This window comes from Micromys minutus (genome assembly GCF_963924665.1).
Source record: "Micromys minutus genome assembly, chromosome: 1".
NCBI classification, from domain to species: Eukaryota; Metazoa; Chordata; class Mammalia; order Rodentia; family Muridae; genus Micromys; species Micromys minutus.
Genome location: NC_137969.1, coordinates 257,949,580 through 257,971,258, shown reverse-complemented (window position 1 = coordinate 257,971,258; position 21,679 = coordinate 257,949,580). Strand labels below are relative to the sequence as shown.

General features: G+C 45.1%; 2 protein-coding genes and 1 pseudogene across 4 annotated transcripts in view; all 3 read right to left on the bottom strand.

Annotated features, from left to right (window-relative positions):
* The window catches only part of ESYT2 (extended synaptotagmin 2), a 90,161-nt gene extending 87,484 nt beyond the window's left edge, over positions 1–2,677 (bottom strand). For both annotated transcript variants that reach the window (XM_080929517.1, XM_080929518.1), the window contains exon 1: positions 2,279–2,677. In XM_080929517.1, coding sequence (XP_080785643.1) covers positions 2,279–2,608 — 330 coding nt within the window. In that variant the 5' untranslated portion in view covers positions 2,609–2,677. The remainder of the gene's footprint in view (positions 1–2,278) is intronic.
* Positions 2,678–5,623: 2,946 nt separating this feature from the next.
* Positions 5,624–6,218, bottom strand: LOC308424247 (peroxiredoxin-1-like; annotated as a pseudogene). The gene has a single exon. The product of its transcript is annotated as a peroxiredoxin-1-like (transcript).
* Positions 6,219–7,208: 990 nt separating this feature from the next.
* LOC308418541 (non-histone chromosomal protein HMG-17-like) lies at positions 7,209–14,876 on the bottom strand (the record flags this gene model as incomplete). Its single annotated transcript, XM_080913929.1, has 2 exons — positions 7,209–7,283; positions 14,565–14,876. 2 exons carry the CDS (start codon positions 14,874–14,876, stop codon positions 7,209–7,211), a joined length of 387 nt encoding a protein of 128 aa, XP_080770055.1.
* Positions 14,877–21,679: the final 6,803 nt, after the last annotated feature.

The window sequence follows — 21,679 nt, the reverse complement described above, 5'->3', positions numbered from 1 at the left end:
TGTAGCCATGACATCAGTATTTACTGGCAGTAGTAAAGACAGAAAAGAATCACCAAGTTCTGGGTTTTCAAATAAAAATTTAAGTGCAGCATTGTCCCTATCCCCATGTCCGTTTTAAATTTCCATTTTGCTAAATAAAATGAAAAACTGTGGGCAAACTTATTTAATTGTGGGAATAGGAAGTTGGTATTATACCAGCTCATACCTTCTCATGTTTCTACTCCACAATGAGTCATAGTAATCAATGTACATTACAGTCTTTGGCATGTACATCTTATTCAAGACAAAATATCAAGCTAATATCCAGAAACCCGAGGAACCAGATAAGCATGTCAGCACATACCTGTAGTCCCACCATTTGTGTCTCCAAACAACCAAACCAAATAAACAAAACTTTACACAAGATTATCAATGTAGCTCAGGGGAAGACCACTTTACTGTCACGCTGTAAGCCTTAGGTCTGACCCTAATACTAAAAATAAGAAACAATTAGAAACAAAAATAAAAACAAAAAAACTGGACAATTACTCTTATTCAATTAAAATTTTGGTTCATTATGGCAGCAACTGTAAGTTACTTCCCTTGTGAAATATTTGCATTTGCAAACAATGTTTTAAAAGCAAGTTTACAGCGGTTGCTCAATAATCAAGTATTTCTGGAAATCACTACCACCCTACTCCTGAAGACTTCAGTCTTAATTAAGTCATTGTTTGGTCATTTAACTACTAGTTTTACCAGCTTTCTGACAACATTTAATTTAGCGTGGCAGAGACACAAGATACCACAACAGCATTTTACAGTGCACCGTTGTTTCTAGTTTTTTCTCACCTTGGTTACTCTAACTTCCTGTTTTTTATACATTCCTTTACTGCTAGCTAAATGGTGTATCATACCAGTTACTTTCATTTCCCAAAACACCGACCTACACATTCACCATGTATCTGCAGATTTTAAGTTTCAAAAGTGCATCACTATTACAGTATTACAGTTCTAACTTCGGCTGCTAACTGCTACCTATTATGTTCCTCTTGATTGGGGAACTCTACCTTTTGTTTTTTGTACCACATATTCCATGCCATATTTCACAGGTGTTTCCTAGCCAGAAAGGAGGAACATTCTCCATGTTCTTTCTCCACTGAAATTCCTTCTTTCTCCCTTCTAAAACTTACCACTATTTACTTCCACAGACACTTACACCAAGCCTAATATTGTACATTTATCTTAAAATATACACTATTTCTCTATGAAACTATGACACTCTTTGCTAAGAAAGACAGTGAAGAGAAAAAGATGACTAAGCCTTCTCCAATAGGTTCAAATAAGTAAAAAGCAATTTTAGGAAAAAATAATCAGTATCATAACTCAATCATTATTGTTCACTATTTCAAAACCTTCCCCTATACATGTTTACCCTGGATCTTAAATGATCATATGAAAGTGCCTAGTCTTCGATCCGGTATTTTAAACAATGACGCAAACACTTCAATTTTTCTAACATAAGCTTTCAGGAACACTTCAATCATGTTAAACACAACTAAGAAATGAAAGAGTCTTCTCGGTTTTTGTATTAACTTCTCCCCATGTTGACTGTCACTACTTTTTAAATCAGAAAGGAGAATCTGGACGTTTCCAGGCCTGCAGCGCCATGCTGGCAAAGGTTTACAGAATCACAGGACAGCAGAGATCTCACTCAGCTCATCGCCCACCAAGTGTGCTTCAGGGAGGTAGTGTGAGAGGAGGAAAAGGCCCAGCAACTAGCAACGACCGATGCTACCAAGTTAGGAAGTATTCGCTACCTGTGCACTTTGCTAGCGATGGGCGAGGACTTAAAGCCAGGAAGAGAACAGAGAGCGGACACTCTCTCAGAGCAGATAATGACCAGGACACCTCCACCCAGGACGAGGGTGGGAACAGCAATAAATAAGGACACCTGAGTTAGGTGGGGGAGGTGGGTGCGCTGATACAAGTGAGACCCAGACGCAGGCCCTTGCTCAGAGCCTGGGTGGGGCACGGTGGCCAGAACCCCGACGAAAGCAGAGTGCTGACAGAAGACACCAGTTTAGGTACGTAGACATCGGGAAGAGGCAGACAGCGGTAAGGTCACACACCTGACTTGGTCCAGGGTCCAGGTTATGCGGACCCCGGATCGGACCGAGATTTGGGACCAGAGGTAGCTGACACCTCACTTGGGTTGGAGCTTGAGTGGCCCACCCGTCACTAAAAAGCGGAGAAGGGTGGTGCGGACCTGACTCCGCTCAGGTATGGGGACAACACTCACCCAGGCCGGCAGGTCGCAGGCGCGCACTCCCAGGCGCACGGCTTGCTCCTCGTCCTCCAACAGTGCCAACGCACGGCACAGTCGGCTGGCCTTGAGGCCGCGGCTCCGGCGGCACCAGGCGAGCAGCCCGAGCGCCAGCAGCACCCAACTGAAGCTCAGCCCCAGGTAACCGAGGGCGTATACCGGCAGCAGCAGCGCGAAGCTGCGCGCCAGCTGCCCCAGCAGCCCGGGCAAGTCCACACTGAGCGCGCTGCCCGGGGCCTCGGGCTCAGGGCGGCCGCCAGCCCGGCCAGTAGCGGCCTCCGGCACCTCGCCCCCCGCGCCGCTCATCGCTAGCCGCGCAGAGCACTCCTCCCTGCTGAAGCGGGCGCGGCTCTCCCACAGACAGCAGGTCACTCTATCCCGCGCGCCAGCGCCCCACTGAGGGGGACAGCGGGCGCCACCGCTCCACTCCTACAAACGGGCGGGACTCGACGTCATCACGGAGCGCAGGGCCCGCCTCCACCGCAGAGGCCCTTGTTCAGCCTGAGTGCGTGTTTGGTGACGCAATCACCGTGCGCCCGACTCTTGCTTACGGGGATCCACTGTCCTGCGACGTCTACGCTAAAAGAATCTGGGCTGGGCGAGGTGTCAATCGCCAACCGGATCCCGCCCACTCGCCCGCGCCCTGGGAAAAGAACCTCGGGCGGCGAATGAACTGTACGTGGTGTCATCGCGCGGTCGGCCCCGCCCCCGCTCTAGTGTGCGGTGCTGCTACTCGCCAGTCGTTACACCAGGAACGGGCCGCTGGCGCTGCCATCACGCCAGGCAGGCCCCGCCCCCTAGCCTGTAGGGGCGGTTCCCTCCGCGCTCTGGGAGGGTGGGGAGGGAGGCGTGGCTTTCCAGGGTGTAGGAAGGTTGCATTGGCCCTGACCTGTTGGAAGGCTAGCGGGCTGCGTCCTTTTCAGCTTAGCGGAGTGCTCCTGGCTTCACCAGGCTGCTAGTGGGGCTTCGGCCAACCAACCTCTTGCCACTCCTAGTTCCCTGGCGGAGAACGTGAACTTGCAGGTGCCTGGCGAATGAGGATGGCTCCTGGGACTGCCTATGGAGAATGAGAACTTTGTGCTTGCTGCGATAAAATTCGCCTTGCAGCCTTACTGTGTGATAGCGCCTCTATGTCTAGTACTCCTTCAGATCTGATTTCTCAAACAAAATAGCCACAGTGAGCTTAGGAAAGCACAATTGTCAGCAAGATTTCTTTTAAAGGCAGCCAGGGTCTACCCCTTCCCCCCTAAGGCCAAACTCTTAGGGGAAATATGTAAAGCTTGTAAGAAAAATGAAAAGAAGGAAGGAAGGAAAGGGAAAAAAAGGCATCTACTTTAAAGTTGCTTGAGAGAAGCTGGAGAGATGGCCTAGCCCAGCATTTAAGAATCCAAGACCTAAGTTGATTCCCAGAATCCACAACAGGCTGTTCACAAGCACCTGTATCTTCAGCTCCATGAGATCAAATACCTCTAGCCTCCGAAAGACCACATATGTGCACAGACACACATAGGCATAATTTTTAAGAAAAACTTCCAGGAAAATGATTCCACAACCATGGTTGTAGAATGTTGCCGATTCAGAGCCAAGTTATCCTGGGCTATATTTTGTTCTGTTCATTGCCCTTCTCTCGTGTCAGATCTTATGCCACAATCCTTGTGATTCAAGTAAAAACCGTCTGGAATGTATTAACAAACTACTGCCTTCCACCAATACAAAGCTACCACTGTCATCAGTATATGAAACCCACAGAAAACAAAGTTCCCACTTTTCTGCAACCTGATGTTTTTGATTTGCCAATGTATGTTTTTAAAAAAGCCTTGATTTATGTAATAAGTACTGAATGAACAAACAAAGATAAATAAGTGCAAAACCACCTGTGGAAGATTTTCCCCTGCGCATGTGTGAATGTGTATTATAGCATTCCAGAGGCATGTCATGTTTGAGAGAGAGCTGTAGTCTGCTGGACAAAGGGCAGTAAACCAAGCAAGGTGTCGTAGAGCTCTATTGCTTCAGGGAGACTCCATGACCAAGGCGACTCATAAAAGGAAACATTGAATTGGGGCTGGCCTGCGGTTTCAGAGACTGAGTACATTATCTTCATGGCAGGAAGCTCAATGGCAGATATGGCACTGTAGAAGCAGCTGGGAGATCTACTTCCAGATCTGTAGCCAGCGGGAAGAGAGAAGCCCTGGGCTCCTCAAAGTCCACCCCCAGTGACACACTTCCTCCAAGGCCAACTTCCCAATCCTTTCAAATACTGAACCTCCCTGATGACCCAGAATCCATCTCTGATCCTCTAGGGGCCATTTTTATCCAAACCACCACACATGAACGGGTATTTCCTTTTTTTTCTTCCATTTTATTTTGTGTGCCTCCACATGAAATTACATCATATAAACCATAAATATGCGAAATAGCAAATGGCAACCCATTTTTCCCATATCACAAGCTAATGCTCTGAATGCTGCTAAGTTTTAATAAAGCCAAAATAAAGGATGCCAGGATGGAGAGATGGCTCCGAGGAACAGTTCAGTTCCTCGCACCCACATTAGACAGCATACAAGAGGAATCCTAAAGGAATACCCCTCCTTCCAAACCAAAGGTATGAAATAGGCCCAAGGCTTCAGAAATCTAATGCAGCTCACCTCTCACACACCCTGGAGCCCAGAGGCTACAAAAACAGGCAATCTGACTTATCTTCCACCTCAGAGTTTTGAAAAATTGTCCAAAAAAACAGTTTCTAGGACTGGAGAAGCTGTTTTCTCCCTCCATACTCTAAGTTACAAAACCCCTTGGGACTGAACCACGTGTTCTCTTACACCCCGGCCACTGAGGCTTGAGATGAAAGGCTGTTCTTGCCACTGGGGGCAATATGAGTTCATCCTCTCTTTATGCTCTGCTCATTTTTTTTTCTTCTTGAAAGTAGATTTTACTTCTGAAATTATAATTACATTATTCCTTCCCTTCCCCAGCTTCAGCCCCTCCCACATACCCATCCCCATGCCTTCTCTCAAATTCATGACCTCTTTCTCTTTAATTGTTAATACACACATAATATACGTGTGAGTGTGTGTTTGTGTGTGTGTGTCTTAATTTTTTTCTCAGAATTCACAATTAATAGATATTTTTAAAAAAGGAATTAACAGGCTGGTTTCTGTGACTGATATATAAGATAGTCTACCCAACCCCAAACACAGGTCAGGCCATTACCACTACTGGAAGAAAGGCTTAATCTGGACTCACAACACATCATGTGTAAGCATGAGCAGAGTACAGTTCTCTTCTGGCTGCCCAATGCCTGGCAGGAAACTGGTCCAGTGCTCACTTCTGCTTAGAGAAATACTCTTTGCTCTTAATGACATCAGGCTTGATGATGTCACTGCCAGGTTTCCAGCCAGCTGGGCACACTTCCCCATGTTTGTCAGTGAACTGGAAGGCCTGAACTAGTCTCAGAATCTCACCCACAGAGCAGCCAACAGGAAGATCATCTATTGTTATCTGGTGAAGAATACCTTTATCATCAATAATAAAGAGGCCCCTGAAAGAGATACCTCCATAGCCTTTAAGACTCCATAATCCTGAGCAGTGGTGCTCTTGTGGTCTGACATCAAGGGAATTTTCATGGGTCCCAACCCTCCTCGTTCCTTGGGTGTGTTAATCCATGCCAGATGCAGAAGTGAGAATTCACAGAAGCTCCAATCACTTGGCAGTAGAGCTTCTTAAAGTCTTCTGCTCTGTCACTGAAAGCAGTGATCTCCATGGGACACACAAAAGTAAAGTCAAAAGGGTGAAAAAGAACATAACATTTTCCTTTGTAATCACTTAGGCTGATATCTTTGAATTGTCCATCTGGCATAACAGCTGTGGCTTTGAAGTTGGGAGCTGGATACCCAGTGTTTGCATTTCCTAAAGACATCTTGTTATCAGCAGGGTCGAGCTACAGGTCTCACAGACAGAAACACACTCGAGAACACAGGAAGACGTTGCCCCGTGTGTCTTAATCTTAGTTAGGGTTTTATTGCTGTGAATATGACCAGGGCAACACTAACAGAAGAAAACATTTAATAGGGATAGCCTACAGTTCAGAAGTTTATTCCATTACCATTATGGTGGGAAGTATGGCTGTGTGCTGGCAAGCATGATGCTGAGAGTTCTACATCTGGATCTTAGATCTGCAAGCAGCAAGAAGAGACACTGAGCCACTAGGCCTGGCTTCTGAGACATCAAGCCAATCCCCAGTGACGAAACACACTTCCTCTAACAAGACCACACCTCCTAATAGTGCCACTCCCTATAGGCCAATTGGGCCATTTTTATTCAAACACACACCATACACACACACACACACACACACACACTTGTATATATGTATATGATACATATATGTTATATCTATACATTTAAGAATATATATGCCATATATATGTGTGTGTATGTGTGTGTGTGTGTGTATGTGTGTGTGTGTATATATATATATATATATATATAGAGAGAGAGAGAGAGAGAGAGAGAGTCCATGTAATGTATGCATATGTATATTGTATGTATGTGATTTCAGGGCTAACCACTTGATATTGGATAACCAATTGCGATTCAGAATCCTCTTTTGACATATGTGTAACTGCATACACAAAACATAATAATACTGGAATGTTTTGTAGTATAAGAAACAGAACCTCTTGACAACAAAGGACCTGGGAAACATCTCAAGAGGTACTTGTACTAGCCAAATCTGAAACAATTTGAGCAGCAAAACACAATGCTATTTGCAGATGATAATATTTGGATGCAAAATGCCTCTTAAAGATCATGTCTGAAGACGATGCAAATGTAGCAGTATTCAGAGACAGTAAAATCATAGGGCTCAAACTTATAATAGATGAATCTATTGACAAATTAATTAATATTAACTATTGGGAGGTAGGGTATAGTTGAAGAAGTAGGTCCTTAGGGGCTTGTCTTCGCTTTTCATTAGTAAGATCTTTAAAAAGAACAGAACAAAAAGGGGGTTTTGGAGGATCGGTTTATATAACAGAATGCCCGGCAGTCCCTAATAGGCATCTGGACACTGGATAGGCAGAGAATCTAATAGCTACTCTGTCCTTGAAGCTGGAAGCTTCAGTAAACTCAGTCTGATTGCAAATGTTTGGAAACTCCTGGAGGGTCACCTGTTGTTAAAAGATGACATCCTGGGTTTCGGCCCCAATGTTAGGAAAAGGATGGGGGACGGGGATATGCTCCATGGAGGTGTGGAGAGGCCTGGGGGCACAAAGGAGATGCCTCTGGGGGACCCATGTTAGGAATCCCTTCCCCCTGAGGGACCAGCCACACGATGGTATAGTACAGAATAGAGTTTATTCAGGTCATGGAGGAGTTAAGAGTGTAGTAGAGGCAGAGAGAGGGAAGAGAGGAATAGAGGAGTAGAGGCCGGCCATGAGCACTGAGCACGTGGAGAGAGAGGGGGGAAGGGAAGGGGAGGAGGAGGGATAAGGGGGGAGAGCAAGAGAGAGGGAGAGCAAGAGTGCAAGAGCAAGAGAGAGAGGAGGGGGCAAGCACCCCCTTTTATAGTTTCAGGTAACTGGGGCAGAGCTTACCTGGCTATTGCCAGGTAACTGAGAGGTGGGGTTTACAGAATCCCAACATCACCGGTGTTGAGTTTATGTCAAAGGGTTGAAGGAGCAGTGGTGGAAACACCCAGCAGTAATGACATGCCCTCCCTCCAACTTTCCTTTCTCTGGGCCTCCATCCCACTAGACTGTGCTGTCCACATTCAGGGAGGCTCTTTTCTCTCTCTAGATAGTCTTCTAAATGATACTCCTCTCTAGAAACACGTAACAGACATGAGGGGCACACATCACAGATCTTAGGGAGTGCAGTAAAGATGTGACCGCTTCACTACTGAGGGAACATTTTTTATTGTGAATAAGAGAGATATTCAGAGATATGTAAAAGAGTCTAAGGCACAGAGAAAGAAATCAGGCTGTACAGGAACAGGGATAGGGTAGCCAGAAAGATAGATGGGGATCACTAGGAGAGGGACAGGGGGGAGGAGGTGGAGGAAAGGGAGGAAGAGGAAGAGACAGGGAGGGGGAGGGAAATAAGGAAGGGAAGGGGACAAAGGGAGGGGAGGGAGGGAAAGGGGAGGGGGACAGGGAGAGGGAAGGGGGGAGAGGTAGGAGAGGAGGATGGGAGAGGGGTAGGGGAGAGAGAACTAACAAGGCATAGAGTGTACTCAGGTGGACAAACGTGGGTTACACGGAGAATAATAGCTGTGGGAAGGGAAGGACCAGGAATGGTGTGGACTTTGAAATGCATAACAGGTACTTGTGATTTCTGAGGGAAATCAGAGGCCAGAATGAGTTTTTGATATTCTGTTAGGCCCCACAGGTAGCCCTATGTCCTTCTGCCAGAGGTAAGGGAAATGACTCCTTTCATTCATCTGCCATTGCAGATGGCAATGGTTTTGCACTTGTTGAGAAATGCTAGCCTCCTTCTAGCCTCCAGAATTCTTCTATGCCCTGGTTTGAGTTCATTTCTGTTTAGTCACACCCTGAGCCCAACACCTAGATAACTTTTGTTGCAAACCAGTTGACAACAACATACATTTATTGCTTTCAGGTCTCCAAGAAGGAAACATCTCTGTTTAACTAAACTTATGGCAGGCAATTCTGCCTCAACACTGTAGAGTTCTGGTCTGTTGCTATGTATTGTAATGTAAAATTCAATTTGCTAATGTCTGGGCCTACCTACAAGTGACTTCTCAAGTTTACAAGTTTTTGTTGTGCAAATCTTGTTCATTGATTTAGAACTGTAGGTTAAATGAAACTGGCTACAGCCAATTATTGGAGGGATTAGAGGTCGAGGAGTTTGGAGTGGCCTGGTTGGGAAAGAGAGAGGAGAGAGAAAGAAGTAGAAGGAAAGGAGGGAGAGGAAGCCACTGTGAGTGGAGACAGACCATGGTCAGGAGAAATAGCAAGTATGTGGGCAACATCCCTGGGGAGGAAGCCAGGCCAGCAGTTAGAAGAGTTATGCCCAGGAATTGTCTGAGTCTCATTTATTTGTAAGCCAGTCAGGGTTATACTTAAACTGGCTGTACTACAAACGCACGTCCACAGTAAACAAGGCCAATGCACTGAAATCTTAAATCATGACAAAAATAATCTCTTTTCCTTTAGGTTGTTTTCCTTAAGAATTTTGTCCCAATAATGGAACAGATCATTGGCTGGCAGAACAGATTAGAACAGATTATACTGGACTAACAAAATAAGTACCCTCCTCATGCTGTATGGAAAACATAGTGAAGAAGGAAGTTCTTCGCATTAGAATGTCAACCAACAGAGAAACAAGGAGTAAACATTAACCTTTTAGCAACCTTTCTATTAGAACTGGCGCAGGGCTAGAATACTGAGGGAAACACAGGGCAGACGTTGGAGGACTGGTGGGAAACCGCCAGAAAGGCTTTCAAAGATACTGAACAGAGAAAATGGAGTTTGTGCTGAAGGCCCGTGTGCACTAATGTGCAGAGGAAGAAGAAGAACACGGCCGTGCGAGATGAGACAGGTTGAAATAGTAAATACCAGTTTGATGTTCTGAGAACACATCGCAGCAGCGTTTCTGGAATATTCTCCCAGAATGCATGGCCTGAGTCTGGCCATAAGCAACATCAGGTCCCTATATGAAGGCCATTTTAAGGAAGGCAGATTTAGTTTGATAGAAGAGTTGTCTAATTAAAATTAAAAAAAGGAGTTTGTCCTCCCGTACTGCATTCGGCATGAGCACCTTGGGAGGCTGGAGAAATGGCTCAAAGGTGTTAAAAGCACTTGCCGCCCTAGCAGAGGACCCAGACTTGGTTCCGGGCACTCACATGAGCCCTCCTAACCATCTGTAACTTCAGCTGCAGAGGGTCTGACAGTCTTCCCTGTGTCTGTGACACTGCACATATGGTGCACAGGCACACCAAAAAATGTCCAGGGCTCTTTAAAAAACGTCATTGTGTAGACCATTTGTGGGGATTACTTTTACAATAAGGAAACAAACAACAACAAAAACCAAGATCATTTGTGAGAAATACTTCCCAATTTAGAAAAAAAAAAAAAAATCCCACAAACCCTTAGATATATCAAACCACCGAGGATGGGAGAGCCCCAATGATCCGACCACCTCGAAACGACCCTATACACTCGTTAGGTGATGGAAAGGCTAGTTGCTTGTGGTTGTGTGGCAGAGGTCTGTTTTGGTACTGGCTGTCACCTGAAAAATCACCTTCATGTCCTTCCATGTTGCCCTTCCACAGGTCTTTCACAGTGTTGTGCTTTTCCCCCTTGTTTCTCAGGTTTCTTTCTGACTTTTTGACATGTTAACTTCTTTTAAAGCCAGGTCCATGCAATGATATTATTTTCTCTCCTCCTCTGACCATTCATCAACCCGTGTGCGTGTGTGTGTGTGTGTGTGTGTGTGTGTCTGTGTGTCTGTGTGTGTGTCTGTGTGTGTGTCTGCGTGTGTGTGTCTGCGTGTGTGTGTGTGTGTGTCTGTGTGTGTGTATGCCTGTGTGTGTGTCTGTGTGTGTGTGTGTCTGCGTGTGTGTGTCTGTGTGTGTGTCTGTGTGTGTGTGTGTCTGTGTGTGTGTCTGTGTGTGTGTGTGTATGTGTCTGTGTGTCTGTGTGTGTGTGTCTGTGTGTGTGTCTGTGTGTGTGTGTCTGTGTGTGTGTCTGTGTGTGTGTGTCTGTGTGTGTGTGTGTGTCTGTGTGTGTGTGTCTGTGTGTGTGTGTCTGTGTGTGTGTGTCTGTGTGTGTGTGTGTCTGTGTGTGTGTGTCTGTGTGTGTGTGTGTCTGTGTGTGTGTGTGTGTGTCTGTGTGTGTGTGTCTGTGTGTGTGTCTGTGTGTGTGTGTGTGTGTGTGTGTGTCTGTGTGTGTGTGTCTGTGTGTGTGTGTCTGTGTGTGTGTGTGTGTCTGTGTGTGTGTGTGTGTGTCTGTGTGTGTGTGTCTGTGTGTGTGTGTGTCTGTGTGTGTGTGTGTGTCTGTGTGTGTGTGTCTGTGTGTGTGTGTCTGTGAACCCATAAACTTAAAACCCATGATGATTTGCCTGCTGCCTCCTCTCAAGTGCTGCCATCACACTCACTAGCCCAGACTGACTCAAGGAAAGAGAAGCACAGAGAAGATGGTGGAGAGGGCGGAGCTTCACCCACTGGGCTCTTCATTAGCACAGGAAAGAGAAGAGTGTCAGTGGCTTACTGAAACCAAGGAAGTGCTTAATTATGGTACACTATAAAAGAAAAAAATGAATACATTTATAAAGAAAGCCACAATTTTAGCATCTCCAACTTTCTTCCCAACTGTCCTAATTCTGATAATAAGATAAAATAGCAATAATGGTAACGTTGCGTTACTCATGTCATTTATTGTGTGTCCGGTCTGTGTCAGGAATTACACTTTATGGATGTTTTACATACCTTACTTCGAGTGATGGATAACAGCTTAAAGTGCGGGGCCATAGTATTTACAGAATGAAATCATGTAAAAGAATTATTGCACAAAATGTTCTTCAGAGATAGAGATGAAAATGTTGTCAAGCAGTAAACTTCACAATGTCAGTTCTCATTCTTGAGACTGGTCATCTGAGATGAGGTGCCACGCCTCATTAGGCGCTAGGCTCCAAACATTTATATAAGATGTCAGGAATCACTGGGACAAGGCGCTCAACAGTTTACATCTGATCCTCATCTTCTGCTTTTTGCCTCCTTTCCTTTACAAACCAACAGAATCAAGTCATCAACAGGGAATGGAAGGATTGCCTATTCTGTAGCTGCATGACAGTGGAGTGGGGGAGCCACAGGGCCTTTATTGACATTGGTGATCTGTCATGACATTGATAACCATGACACACAGAAGGACTAAATGGCATTTTGTAGAGTGGAGAAGGAAGTTGCTATAAGAGCTCGAGAGTCAGATTGTGGCATCCCTTGAAGATGAAGAGGTTCCTGGCGGTGGGGGGGGGGGGTGCTGAATGGCTGCCATCGCTGAGACAGTACTGTTTGGAACTTAATGACATCTGTAATCTGAAAAACACCACTCATCATCCTACAAGATTAAGTAATTGAATTAAGTTACTTTTCAATTGCTGTGACGCATAATTGCCAGGGAAACTTCTAAAAATAAATCACCTATTTGGGCTTATAATTTCAGAAAAGTAGATTCTGTGATGGCAGAGGAAAGGCACGGCAGTATGCACAGCTGAGAACTTGTCCCTTGTCCCACAAGCAGGGGGCAGAGAGAAGAGCCTGCCCAGGTCCTCTCAGTGGCATATCTCCTTCAATAAAGGCACACCTCCTAATCCTTACCAAACAGTAGTTTCTATCAACTGGGACCCAAGTATTAAAACACGTGAGCCCATGCGGGGCAGTCTCGTTCAAACAGGTATATCTCGATTCCTGGTTCCCATCGTCTTGTAAACTGTATCTAGTCCAACATCAAAAGTTTCCATAGTCATACCTAGACTCGAGGTATGCAGGCTAGTTTTATGGAGAGTCATCAGAGTAATGGGAGCCTCAATTAAGAGAATGCCTCCATAGGACTGAACTGTAGGTAAGCTTATAGTACATTTTCTTAGTCAGTGATTGATGGGAGAGAGCCCCTGAGCAGTGATCCTGGGTTCTATTAGAAAGCAGACTGAATAAGCCAGTAAGTAGCATTCTTCCATAGCTTCTGGGTCAGCTTCAACCTCCAGGTTTCAGCCCCGACTTTCTTTGATGATGAGCAATAATGTGAAAGTATAAAACCAAATTGCCTTTAGTCATGGTGTTCTCATCACAACAATAGTAACCCTTACTAGGACAGAGGTTGGTACCAGAGACTGGAACATTGCAGTGTGTAGGTTGATGTCCAGGTGATACATGATTGGACAGTAGAGAGCGGGGCGGGGGGATTGTCTGGAAAAGTGCAAGAGGAGGAGTGAGGCAGAGATTGGAGAGAGGAAACAAGATGGAAGCAGACGCAGATGTTTCTCTCAGCGCATCTCTAGATTGATAAGATTGTTATGATTATTTCTAAGGGTTTCAATGGGTCAATTTATCTTATCTGGGTGGGCAGCTTATATCTTTGTCAACTGGTTGTAAGCTTATCATGTAGAGGGGTTGTGGATTGAGAATTTAATATATAAACCTGTTGAATAAGCTAATGATTGTGAGTCATGTTTTTACCGGGCCCGTGGAACAAGATGTGTGGGTACTAGGCTGGGGAACTAACCGCTTAGGGGATTTCGCTCCATTGGAGCAGCTACTGGCAACTCTTGTGCCTGGCTCTCTCCCCAATCCCTGTGGCTCCCACGGAAGTGAGACTGTGGGGGTCTGTAACAACAGAACAGATTCCTATTTTAATATTTGCTGCAACAGCAGCGACAGGGCTGATCATGTTATTCACTGGAGGAATATGGAAGACTTTGGGACTTTAGACAACACACATACACACACACACACACACACACACACACACACTTAGCCCAGCTAAGTTTCTTTCTTTCTTTTTTTTTTTTAACTGTAACCAGCTTTATTAAAGGTACTTTTCATAAACAATCATGGTATTCAGACAGGACATGGGCAGACAATCAACAATATACAAGAACTTCCAAATTCCCTTCTTGTATAGACTACCAAAATCAGAAAGGCACTGTAAAACCCAATGAAATCTTCATTCAATGCTTTGAAAAGGGGAAAGTAGCTTAGAGTGAGGGTTGACATTTCACATTAAGGATGTTGTTTAACAACTTTTCACAAGCCGACCTTGACTTTTGGGAAATGAACATGGCAGAATTATCAATCTGAAGATCCACAATCTTTTATAAAAGGAACCATTGCTCTTCTGAGAACACTTGAAGTCACTGCAAAGTCCACATTGTCCAGTAGACTAGAAAACCAATGTTGGGGGTCAGGTTTCAATAGGTCTCTGATTTTAAGAGAATTATGTCTATGTTGATGGTACACAGGGGAAAGGTTATAAAAATGAATTTAGAGTTTTCCGAGACCACAAGGCATTTTGTGCCTTGGTATCCACCTATGCAGGATCAGGAGCCTCTCAAAATTACCAAGGAAAGAGGTTTTCTGTTCTCAATCCAGCTTGGGTGATATTTTAAAATGTTAGTGACACATGATTCTCCCCCTCCCACAATGAAGATTTCTGTGTGCTAACAATATAGTTTAAAAAAAAAAAAAGTAAAACAAAATTCTGCATTTTTATAAAACTTGATAAAAAAATAGTATTTCAAACTGTACAGTCACCAGAAGTACACAGTTATCAAAACTGCACACACGGCGCTTGGCATCTCCAGCACCTTCAGCTTTTTGTGCCTGGTCTGTTTTGGCATCTCCATTTTCTGCAGGATTATTCGCATCCTTCCCGGCATCAGCTTTCCCCTTCTTCCCCTTGGGTACCTTCTCTCCCTTCTTTGCTGGGGTCTTTTTAGGTTTGGGCTCAGGCTTTGGAGGAGCAGGTTTAGCAGACAACCTTGCAGATCTTCTCTGTGGCTCGTCCTTCACCTTGGCTTTGTCTCCTTTAGCATCCCCTTCAGCCTTTCTTTTGGGCATGGCGGCGGCAGGGGACCTCGGCGCTGAACACGAGTATACAAGCGGCGCGCGGGCTTGGTCCGTCCGGGGGTCGTCCTCGCTGCTTCTTCCCCAGCTAAGTTTCTAACTTGTGAAAGGACATTAGAGCTCATCCACAACAGAAAGATGAGGCCGACTTAATTAAAAGAGGAAGGTCAAGTTTATATCACACAGCAGATTTTGGCAGTTTTCACCACCTGCTTCTGACTTTAAAGTCAAGAATTCACGTAAGAATACAGTATAAAAATCTACCTCTGCAGCCAAGGAGAGTTACCAAGTCCAGGCATGTGCCAGGGGAGGCTCTGTATGGAGGCCTGAAGCTTTCAAATGAAGCAAGGATTTTGGAGTTGGTAGAATCATGGGATGCCTGCCAAGGAAAGCAGCAGATATGGAACCAGCCCAAGAGAGAAGCGCATTTCAGTCACAAAGCTGAAAGGAGTTAGAGATCTGAAGAGCTCTTTGACATCAGACCTGGAGATGCAGTTGGGAGTTTGCCCTGCTGGGTTCAGATGTGGTTTGGTTCATAATTTCCTCAGTATGTTTCCTTTCCTCCCTCTTTAGAATGGCAACGTACATTCTGTGTCCTTGTGAGTGTGTGCTCTACCTTTCGGTTTTGCTTTTATAGAGGGTTAACAGTTGAGAGATTGCCATACATCTCAGAGATTTCGAACCTTGGGATTCTAAGTATCGTTGAGACTGTGATAGGCTATGGGGGCATTTCAGGGTAGGGACTTTCATGTGGGTCTCACTAGAGAAAAAAAAGACAGATCTTCAAGCACCTCCAGAAATAGGCTATTTGAGTTTCTAGAGGTGGAACAGTCTTAACTCTGGTCATAAGCCTTTCAGAATAGGCCTTTTGTATGGCTTCAGTTAGAGACATGAGTAGGACTTGAAGGGTGTGGTCCCAATAGCGTCATGAATTCGTTTTTAAATAGATCCAGTCCCAAGTTTTTGAGGTGACATAAAAAATGCGAGATTACATTTGGGGCTGTGCTTATCCCGGTAGTCAGTAATGGCTTTGACATCTTGTCCCAGTGATAGAACACACCGATACAGGCAATGACGTTCTTGACCTAGCAAGAGGATTGCCAAAAGAGAAGATTTCAGAAGGGCTAAGATGAATGGTAGACTCAGGGGCATTCAGGATCTGAAAGGGCAGTTGGGAAGAAAATGGGTGTATATGCTTGATGAGGTAGATTAGCTCCTTTAACTTTTTCAGAAGATTGAAGATATCAGGTGGTATAGAAATATTTAATTTTAAGAACTTATTTCCTCCCTAGGTGAGATTGGAAAATGAGAGCCTGGCCATTTTTAAACTTTATCATAAATTCGACTCTTCACACAACGGCCATATCTTGGCAATAAAGAAGCCACATGTTATAACAGTTATTTTTCCCATTGTTATGAAAACCACCTGACCAAAGCTCTTAGCGAAAAGTCACACTGTTGACTCACAGTGTGACAGCGCAGCCTATGGGGCAGAAGGTTATGTTGACTCACAGTGTGATGATGCAGACAGACCATCACAGAAGAGTCATGGCAGGACAAGTCTGAGGCAGCTGGCCACTTTGTGCTTCTCAGAGTGTGACAAATACTTGCACTCAGTTTGCCTTGTCTCCAGTGTAGAATCCCAGCCATCCACATCTGGGTGGGCCTTACAAACTCAATTGATCAATCTGGATAAATCTCTCACAGATGTGTCCAGACATTTATTTCCATGGTGATTCAAGATCAACGAGTTGACAAATGAGATTAACCATCATAGGTGGATTCAGTACCGTGGAGATGTCCTTCAAAGCTTCCTGGCTCCTGGCATTCAACTTTAAGAATGTTTTCCTTTGATTCTCATCCACCTAGACTCTCAGCTCCTGTTGCCTCTGAATTATGAGACCTCGCTCCACTGAGGCTACTCAGAAGCTTACTAGGACTGTCTAGGCGTCTTCACTGACTGTCACCAGTGTGCTGAGGACATGAGACTTATACTAAACCCAGGCATAAGGCCCGTTCTAGTTACCACAACGATAGCAACTCAACTGTGGAGACCCTAGCCGCAGCAACTCAGGGACTTCTTAGATGCGACAGACAGTATTTTTGCAGAATTCGGATTCTGCTGTTAAGCCTCATAGTTAAACCCCTCTATAAGGCCTAAAGGGACTTAGAGGAAGAGATCGGGGATTAGACCTTTAAACTAATGAAGGTACTGGACTTCTGCCCCGCATTGGATTTCCCTGATCTTCCTAGACACTTTTTTTTTTTTTTTTTTTTTTTTTTGGATCTACAGCAGTGACAGTGATTAGCACTGAGAGTTCAAACCCAAAATGTGGGACTCTCCAGAACTAGGTTGATTATCCATCCAAGACCTTAGGCCGGGTGGTACAGGGTTGGCACTCTTGACTCAAGGAACAGAGAGCTGTGGCTCTGTTGGCTAGGGAGGAATCTGAATTAGCTATGGGAAAGAAACATTAGACTAGAGCCTTTCCAGACTTTAAATTCTGCTATCTGGCTGCCAGATCCTAGCTCTGTGGCTTATCTACAGCATTCCTGTGTGGAGACAGTTAGTCTGACCTGCACTATTAGACCAGACCTACAAGATTCCTCAGTTGTTCAACCAGAAGCTACCTAGTTCACACACGGTGGTAGTTTTTTGGGGGGAGGACATAGCCTTTCAGGGTATGCTTTGGTAAGCTTTACAGAGGTCATGGAATCTGGGCTCTTCTGGATAATTCCATGTCAGCCCCCAAAGCAGATCTAGTCGCACTCAGTAGGGCTCTCCAGCTAGAGACTTAACATTTGCACAGATTCTCTGGTGTATTTTTCAAGTTTGATTCTAATGTATGGGGTTGGCTTATTGAATGAGCAGACAGTATGGCTTGGCCTTCCTGACACTCAGAATCTATACTATTGTACTTGCTTATGTTTTCAACTAGCCTGTGTTCATGGATGTTCCCTGTGTTATTTCTCACAACTTGTTTTGCTAATAGGTTAATACCAACCTTTTTGAGTCTCTCTAATAGGCAAATAACAAGGCAGTTCCATGTCAGTGGCTTATATGAGCAGTGAGTCCCTATAACGAGAGACCTTGGCCTGTCTGTAACTGGGTTGTGAGAACAAGTCTCATCAGCTAAGGATTGAGTATAGGACTGCAATGACCTCATGTGTAAAGCAGGTGGTCCAGATAATACAGATGCATTTCTAGGTTAGATCAATAGTGAGAGTGGTCCTTTTAAACTCCCCAATGTTGGTGGAGGGGTCCTGGATAAATAACCCTAGTTTGTATTATTTTGGACGGTTCAGACATTGGAAAGGGCACGTGTACTCAGATGGTGCTGAGGTCCCCACGAAGCTCCTTGTAAATGGAAAGGCTGTTCTCCGAGGAAGAGGAGATAGCTCCCTTGAGTTCCCTATGTGAACTTCCTGAGCTAGTGAGAGAGAGAGAGAGAGAGAGAGAGAGAGAAAGAGAGAGGTATCGGGGAGAGGGAGAGGAAGGGAGAGGCAGAGGGAGAAAGGGTCTGGGTAAGGAAGAGAAGATAAAGAAAGCTTGCAGGCAAGAAAGAGGAGAAGATGGCAGCAAGAGTTGGCAGAAGGAGGGGCAGTGCACAGACGCCAAAGGTCAAGCAGGGTCTTCTGTGTGCCCAAAGGTGGGCTTTGCAAGGATGTCATCTGGGTTCAGTTTAGGGGAAAAAAAGTCGCTGCCAGAGACGTTCTTATCAAAATACCTGGCTTGGATAAAGACATTTCAGAATTATTTCCTCAGTTATGACAAAGGGGATACAAGTTAAGGATTTACAGCTTAGAATTATTTATGGCTTAGAAGTTCCTGGCATTCTGATCTGGGCAGTTATAAGTACCACAATTTATCACAAAGGAAAACACCTTTTTAAAAAAATGAGAAAATAAGGATAAAATTTAGACCAGTTGATTCTTGAGAGCTTATCTAGGAGTGAATCAGAAGAAATAGAAGGAATGCGGCCCATGTGTAGCATTCCAAGATGTTCTTTGAGGACAACAGAGGCCCCTGCTGTCAAGGGTGAGACCTGCTCTAAGCTGGTGTGACTCTTGAGAATTAGAGATCATTTCAGAGCCAGACATACATGATTGATCAGGCTGGATTGACCTTGAAGGAAAAATACAAACTGAAACTGTCTATGAGTTAGTCATGAGGACTTGGCAATGGGCTGGTGCAATCACACCAGGCTGGAGAAAGTAAAATCCTGAATACCCCTTGGACCAGTTTAGCTAGAGGGAAAAACAATAGTCCTAAACAACACCAATCACTGGCTTTTCTCTTCAGAAAGTGGTAGCAAATGCTAGGACAGGTTAGAGTTCTTAAAACATTTGTTGATCATCCTGGATGAGCTTGTTTTCAGCCATGCATATTTACCGTGAAGGAGATCCCAGAAAAGAGTCAAGGTGGACCTTTATCCTTAGGGACTGTACTGGCTGGTTTTGTGTCAACTTGACACAAGCTGGAGTTATCACAGAGAAAGGAGCCTCAGTTGAGGAAATGCCTCCATGAAATCCAGCTGTAAGGCATTTTCTCAACTAGTGATCAAGGAGGGAGGGACCAGCCCACTGTGGGTGGAGCCATCCCTGGCCTGGTAGACCTGGGTTCTATAAGAAAGTAGGCTGAGCAAGCCATGGGGAGCAAGCCAGTAAGTAACATCCCTCCATGGCCTCTGCATCAGCTCCTGCTTCCTGAGTAGGCTGAGCAAGCCATGGGGAGCAAGCCAGTAAGTAACATCCCTCCATGGCCTCTGCATCAGCTCCTGCTTCCTGATCTGCTTGAGTTCCAGTCCTGACTTCCTTTGGTGATGAACAGCGATGTGGAAGTGTAAGCTGAATAAACCCTTTCCTCCTCAGCTTGCTTCTTGGTCTTGATGTTTGTGCAGGAATAGAAACCCTGACTAAGACAGGGACTTACAATGGTCATTCTCCTTTTTCTACTGCCTTCAGGTTTCAAGAAAGAGTGATCTTAGCCAAGATCCTTCCATCTCTGCAAAAGTCCAGAGGCAACTCATTAGCATGCACCCTGACAAGTGACAACAGCTCAGAGTCACAGCTAGAAGACCTTTGAACCTCACTGGAGAGCAGCTCTAGACAGCCCACAGGCTGGTCAGCTGACCATCACAAACACCAGCATGCAGTGAGCTCAGTGGAGGCAAGGAGAGAGCTCCCCACCCAGGCCACTGACATGTGCTGGGGATGATGTGGCAAGTCAAGATTCAAGCCAAAGTAAAAATATTTTTTTAACTAAAACACACTGGAGATACAGAGACAGAGCCACTGAATTCTCAGAAAGACAGTGGTTCCCTGAGAGACAATGGGGTTCTGTTATAACAGGGAAGTTGGTGTGTTATTCATTGGAGTATACACCTGGATAGGTAAGCTGTTTTGATAAAAATAAAAAGTGATAACCTTTTATTCTGCACTTGTGCCGACTCCCGTAGGGCATCTTTATCTTAGTGGCCACCACGCTGCCTCTAAGTACTCACAGACCACGGCTTATTTTGACCCAGACGCTGTCTACTCCAGCTGCCCTGGATGCTGTGTCCTGGGTGGTCTATGACTGCCTCGCCCCACCCCAGCGTGTTGTTTTCACTCTACTTTCCCTTGGCCGGTTGTTGCCGAGCTTTGTGCACACACATCCCTACTCTGTGGCAGGCTTTGTGTGTCCTGCTACTACACCCTCAAAGAACACACCAAAATATTCTCATCCAATTGGTATGATATAATTTTCCCACCTAGATGAGTCAAGTGATCCTATACAATTCCATCCCTTATAAAATTCATAGCAACCTTATCCATATAGAGATGCGCGAGAAAAACATTCACGTCTGCTTCCATGTTGTCTCCTCTTCAATCTCCTACTTCTCCTCCTCCCTCCTCCCTAGACTTTTCCAATGATAGGCTCGACCCACCTTGTATAACGACATCATCCTACACTAAATTAAAGTATTAGAATTTCTGTGAGATTGGGGCAGGGTAGATAGGCAGGGAAATTTGGGGGGAGGGAATGGAGCATGAGGAGAGAAAACAGCTCCTCACAGGAATCTGGCTTAAGTCTCTTACCTACAAAGCATCCCAACTGCTTAGGGCATTTCTCCCTCTCAGTGTGAACTTTCCGAGGTATCTCCGCAGCAAACACTGCTGCCCGGGAAAACACATGCACCAAGTCCCTGTGCACCTCTGGGGGCTTCCTTTTCTTTACTGGGTTATACTCACATTCAGGACATCTTCAGAGCTACGCCATTTATTTCACATACCAATGAGCAAGGGGACATTTTCCTAGCGACCCTTTGAGAGCTACTGCGGATAATGCCAAGAACGGTGTTTGCTCACTCTCCCGGAGGAGCCCGTCCTGAGGAATCACGTGTGTTTTACTTTCTTCTCAGCGCCTCTCCTTACCTTGACCTTTGTGTTTAATCCTGAATTAAAATCTCTGCTTTACTGTGCTGGCTAGTCCTGAAATCATTTCATCATCGAAGCCATGGATTTCACTTTAGTCTGAGCTGGAGATCTCTAAAATCTGGAACTCCTAAGGCTGCTGAGGGTGGCAGTGTGGAGCTATGAACCCGATGATAACAGGGAACGGATATTTAGGCTCCACAGCCAGCCTAACCCATTGCTCGAGAGGTTTTTCTGTTCCTGTTGTTCAATTTTGATAGGAGTCATCCACAGGTTAAGTGCAGCTACATTGCTGATGACAGTTTTGGGCTTTGAGTGTTAGAGACTCAGCTTTTAGTGTTAGCTCTCTCCACAGCTCTCATAGCAGATAAGGGTTAGCA